This window comes from Cyprinodon variegatus, unplaced genomic scaffold, assembly GCF_000732505.1.
Source record: "Cyprinodon variegatus isolate N-32 unplaced genomic scaffold, C_variegatus-1.0 Scaffold914, whole genome shotgun sequence".
Lineage (NCBI taxonomy): Eukaryota > Metazoa > Chordata > Actinopteri > Cyprinodontiformes > Cyprinodontidae > Cyprinodon > Cyprinodon variegatus.
This window is the reverse complement of record NW_015151367.1, coordinates 287,175-293,121: the sequence shown is the minus strand read 5'-3', so window position 1 is coordinate 293,121 and position 5,947 is coordinate 287,175. Positions and strand designations below refer to the sequence as shown.

The window sequence follows — 5,947 nt, the reverse complement described above, 5'->3', positions numbered from 1 at the left end:
TGGGTAGCTGAGATGGAGTGCATAGGTAAGGCTCTCAACTTCCATCACTACATTTCCCTCCAGGATAATTCCCACTGAGGATACATTATGGTGAATGGCCTGCTTGTGTGGACTTATATTTTCTTGTTCATTGCGGAGGACCCCCACAGGAACATTGTTCTGCAAACTTTCTTCATCATTGTCCTGAAAGAAATAACAGTACATGACTTTGTTAACATCTTGCAGTCAACAGCCTTTACAGTTATGCAGCCCACATGTCTGACCTGTCAAGTGTTCACCCCCTGCCTAGTTCAGAAATTAGTGCAAAAGGAGTTAAAAAATTATAAGAGGCACATGATACAGTTTTGGATGGTGCCTTTTTATGTATGCATACAAATCACATCAACATAAATTAAAAAGAACCAGTGAAACAATCATTTCCTTGAACAATATACCTAAGAGAGGGAAAGCTGGAGATGCAGAGAGGACAGGTTATGGTATTATTCTGGCCTGTTGTGTTTGCCTTTGTTAACATTCCACTCTGTTCCCTGCACCAATTGATAATTTTCCCCACCAGGGACGACCCTGATCATTCCCAATCAGTTCTCATACCCACCTAGAAGCTCAATGGCAGACTAAAGCTGGCTTCACACATACCACTTTACGTGTCACTTTGTCATCCATCGCAGAAACTTGCCATGCAGTAGTTCCCACTTGATGTGTGCAGGATGTCCTGCACATTGGCTCTTAGTTTTCAATTTAATGTAACCACTTTTCTCTTGAATCCCTGTTTAGCTAATTTGGTAGTTAGAAACTAAAAAATTTTGCTCCACCATCCATCGTGAACAGACTCAATACCAGTATCTGATGGAGGAGCTGGCCGTCATGCTGCAGTGCAACAGTGTCGGTAGGAATTACCACAATAACCAGAAAGGCTTCCATTTGTGATGGAATGGAGGGTACACGGATGAAGTAGTCTGTGTAAATGAGGGATAACAGCGCGATAATTTTGAAAGCATTTTTGTGAGTAGATAACCAGGTCAGGTTAAACCCAGGACAAAACAAATTTTAGGATTCACATTCCCTTCTTGACTGGGGCCCTTTTTCTGAATTACATTCAGTGCAGCCACTAACCTCCCTCCCCAGAGATCCTTGTCCCTGATGCTTGGGTGTGATGCTGTCTTGTTGATATATGTGCAATAAATCCTGAAAATTTTCTGTGTCTTGCTGGAATTTCAGGTACTCTGAGCCTCTGAGTATTACAGGTTAAAAATGGGGTATTTAGAAAAAGTCGGGGGTGCGAGGGGAAAAGAGTGGTAGTAAATGGGATAAGCTAGAGAAAGAGGAAAGAATGAAGCAAAACATATCAAAGATTCTTACTGAGCAGGTCTTGAAGAAGGTTAAAGGATCATCACCGAGAATGATAGGAAGCCCCCTGAGGACAAGGCATCAGACTTCTGTGACATTCAAAGTCTGTTAGATTGAGGGAGCAGGGAAGACATCACAAAATTAAAACAATGGTTTAGATGCTTCCCTGAAACCATCTCCTGTCTCTAGCACTACTTTATTAAGGTCATGGGGATTGTAAGACAAAAACATTTAGCTGTAAATTAACAAACCTTTGTTTGTTGCATCAGGTCAGCCAACGCCTGTCCTGTGAGACCCCTCTTTGACTTAAAGATTTCCATGAGCCTGGGACTATGATGATCAAGGGCCTCATAGAATTCCTGTCTCAGGCTCTAACCAACCACTCTGCTGAACTCCAGACATACCTGAAACAGAAAAAAAAGTATCACAAGTACAAGTATCATAATGTGATATTTTTATAAAATACCCAATTTTAGAATTTAATTAATGTTTGCAAAAATTTCCATGCAGAGACTGTTGATCATTGCTTAAACCACAAACATGAACATGTCACTGTAGTTAATCCATATATATGAAATCAATTCCAAATTTTTGATACTTTTTTGTTAAAACAGAGTAGACATAAATGAAAACTATGCAATTTAATAGTCACAAATTATTTTTAAATATCATCAGAGGGGCCCTGTAGAGACAGTATGTGAGACAAATCTATAGACCTACCTGTTGTTCAGTAAACAGAGCAGGCCAGCGTTGACGTATCTCAGCGATGGCAGGTTTGTCCATCACAACTTCACTCCTTCGAAGAGCAAACGTCAGATCCATCTTCTGCTTGATGAGGGCTCCATTAGGGGTTTTCTTTTTCATTTCATTCTCCATTATTTGTCGAGCATCTTCAAGGCTGGAGTCATCCTGTCCATCTGGATAATCTGGTAAGTAATTGATTTCTCCTCTCTTTGGCTTCTTAATTCTCTTGTTAGGTGGGTCACCGCCAGGAGAGTGCTTACCATGTTTACCACCATTCACTGTGACATCACAGTGACCCAGCCTTCGCATTTTTGTTCTGTAATTTCCCATCTTGAATTTCAAGCTGTTTTTCCAGCCACTCCACCCAGATGCAGATCCTTGTTCTTTGAGGCATGGGTGTACTCGCACCAGTGCCGTGGCAACAGCTTCGAATTCTGAATTTGTTGGGTATGCTTTTAAGGCATAAATGGTCTCAGCAAGCCTCTCGAGAATGTCATGTTTGAGCTCCTTTGAAGGAATGAGGTGTGTTCCATCCCTGAAATGAAGGAGATTTGCTTGACGCAGTCTGTATTCCACATCAACAGAAAATTTTGGTATATACATATCAAATTCCTCTGGCCACTGCTGGCGTCTTTCCTGAGAGGAGTTGGAGAGGATATCTGTGTCTGCCTGGCTGGGTGTGTCACTTAGTTCTTCAGTTGATGCTGACTGTGGGACATGCACCTCCTCAAGAGAAAGCATTGGAATAATTTTTAGTGTAGGTCGCTCTGGCAGTTCTGATATTTCTGTTAGATTGCAAAGTTCGTTGTCAAAGTTGGGATCTTTAAACTGTAAGGTGAAGTTGTAGTTTACTTGAAGAGCATCTTTAAGGGAATCAATCAAAAGGTCAACAGTATCAGGCTTTGTCTTCAGTTCCACTTTTCGTATGTCGGCTTCAGTGATGATCACTCTTACGAGCATTTTCTGTTGCACTGCCATCTGGTGATAAAGAGAGATTTTGTTCAGCACAGAATAAAACGTTTAAGAGTTACCATTAGTTTCCCACCTAGTCTGTACGCTGACAGGGGAAAAACATCGTTGAGCTCTGACAATGGAACCACACACAGGGGCGTGGTTATATCACAGTAGCACACCTCATATGATCTAAGGTGCTCATGGTACCATGCACTCATTACTCTGCAGACAAACAATATTTCTGTATGAACTGCAACTATCTTTGTGATCTGCTTAAATTCAGGGAGACCTGAGCAAGTTCCAGCAGAAACTACCATATCTGGCTTGTATGTAACTCCATCCACACAAATGGATGACGCTACAAAAACTGTTGCTGACTCATGGATTTTCTGACTTAGTATCCTTTTGACATTCTCAGGGAAATATGAGACAGAGACAGTAGAGACCTTTTCCATTTCAACTGAAGGTTTGAAAAATGAACTTAAGTCCAAGTGATAGCTGACTGCTTTCTGATGTTTTACAGCAAGTGTAAGGGCTACATTCTTGTAGTTCTGAGCATCACGGAAAACTTTTTTGAAAAATTTGTGCTTTCCCTCAAAGCGCATAGTCCACACATCAGACAGTGGACCAAATGCCTTAATAAGTGAAGGATAGTGTTCAATGTAGTGGTGTTTTGGTCGTAATCTAAACTCTGGGAAAGTAGACTGCAGTAGTTCTCTGTGTTCTGCTAACTTGCACTCCAGGAAGTAGACCGTCTCTTCAGTGAACTTGGGAGCAACTACTAACTCTACAATATCTTTGACAAGCATTAGAACTTCCCATGCTTTTTCCCCTGGAGGAATACACTCACCAAGAAAAAATGGTAAAAGTCTTATTAGGCACCAGTTCTCATGTGCATTTCCTCCGATTGTGTGTTTTGTCGCAAAGCCCTTTGTAATAGGCTGTGGCCTATCAGTTTTGTCAGTAAATGTGTATGGAAAAGACCTGATAGCCTGATTCAGTGTTTCTAAACTAAAATATCCCTTGGAAATCAGATCTGAAAGACACAAAGACAACTCCATAGGGACTATGCCCTCCAGAAGATCATGCATGAGGTCAGGAGGGTAACCTTTAACAACATGAAAGTGCTCCAATTTTGCAGTAAATGGGCACTCTTTTTTCACACCATATGTTCTACCGAGTTCTGGGTCTTTCAAAACTTCCTGCACTTGTCTGTCATGATTGTCTTTATTTCTGAGCTCAAAGGCACCAGGGCACACCATTTGTTCTTGAGTTTCACTTCTACTTGCCATGCAGAATCAGCAGAACTTGTCAACAGAGAAGCTCTCATAGAATCCTGCCACAGCATGAGCACTCAGGTTGTCGGCAGCTACATACAAAACAGTTCCTTTCACACTTGCACCCAATGCCTCGATATAAACACCATCCTTTTCTAATGACATAAGATCATGTATGAGGGGGTCAAGCACTTTAGCATAACCACATTCTTTTACAGTAGTTGTGTTGCATATGAGAGCAAGTTGAATAGAGTTGAGTGATGCTCTATATTTTGCTGGGATATTGGCAATTACCCAGTAGACAGCACACATCTTATGCTTCTTCTTTGATGTTCCTAATGGATTGGCAACTTCAAAGTCATCAATATACAGACCAATGGCTATTGTGAACTCATCAATAGTAAGAAGGCAATTTTCTCTGAAGTATGCACCATCTACATAGGACTTGTATTCATTTGCAACATGTATTTCTTCAGACATTGCTTTATCTAACACATCTGGCCTGCTCAGCAACTTCTGCAGCATTTGCTGTATAGGAACATATACAACCGATTTGTTATCTTTATCAATTATATACTCTACAGGCATTACCAGTGGAAATTCTTTAGACACATATGATGCTCTTTTTTTAGTGGTTGCCAAAGAACCTTCTTTGCTGCAAAATATTGTCATAATGTTGGTTTCAGAAACAGCAGTGATCACCTGTTTCACAACTGACTCATCCATCTCTGAATCATACTTCATGAGAATCATCTTCACCTTATGATGCAAAAGTGGCTCTGACAAATAGTGTATATCACAAAGCTGTTTGATTATCTCTTGTACAGAGCGCTCAGGTACATGGAGGATAGTTTGCATCTTCAAAAAAAGTGCAGCTAGGTTGTGCTCTAGCTGATTTTTTAAATCCTGAAAATCTATCTCACACGTTTCTTCACTTGCAACATCTACTTCCCCCATGTCTTCAGTTTGCATTTGCTCATTTGCGAGGTTGCACTCTCTGTTTTCATCAGTTATCTCAACATCAACTATTTCTTTCTTAAACATCTTCCAGTTGTCTTCTCTATGTGTTTTACTTTTATGTGCATTAAAAGTTGAATACACACTGCTCTCAAATAAACAGCCTGCATATGGACACTGAACCTTTTGGTTAACTTTCAAATGTCTGCATCGGAGGTGGCTGAAAAATTCTGATTCAGAACAACACTCAATGAACTCACACAACTGACAACAGAATTTTACAGCTTCATTTTGTTCTCGTTGTCCCTCATTAGTATTAGAGTGAACACGTGATATGTGTGCTTTAAGGCTGTTTATGGACTTGAATGTGCATAGACAGTCATGGTGCAAACAAGGGAATGGTACTGTCCTTGTGTAGCTTCCATGTTTTAGCCGATAGTGTTTAAGTAGCTGCGCTCTTTTCCCAGTAATAAAACCACAATATTTACACTTCCACTCCATCGTTGTATGGTTAAACTTCTGTGGAGTAAGGAAAATTACAGTTAATAGTGTAAAGCAGCGGTCCCCAACCATCGGGCCGCGGACCAGTACCGGTCCGTGGGTCATTTGGTACCGGGCCGCACAGAAAAAAAAAAAATATAAATAATATATATATATATATATATATA

General features: G+C 40.5%; 1 protein-coding gene across 1 annotated transcript; it reads right to left on the bottom strand.

The window, feature by feature from the left end:
* Positions 1-39: 39 nt before the first annotated feature.
* Positions 40-3,103, bottom strand: LOC107099862. The gene is made up of 4 exons (XM_015398136.1): positions 2,068-3,103; positions 1,599-1,751; positions 1,360-1,452; positions 40-183 (listed from the first exon to the last, which is right to left on the bottom strand). Exons 1-2 carry the CDS (start codon positions 3,067-3,069, stop codon positions 1,719-1,721), a joined length of 1,035 nt encoding a protein of 344 aa, XP_015253622.1. The 5' UTR covers positions 3,070-3,103; the 3' UTR covers positions 40-183; positions 1,360-1,452; positions 1,599-1,718.
* Between the last annotated feature and the right edge of the window lie 2,844 nt (positions 3,104-5,947).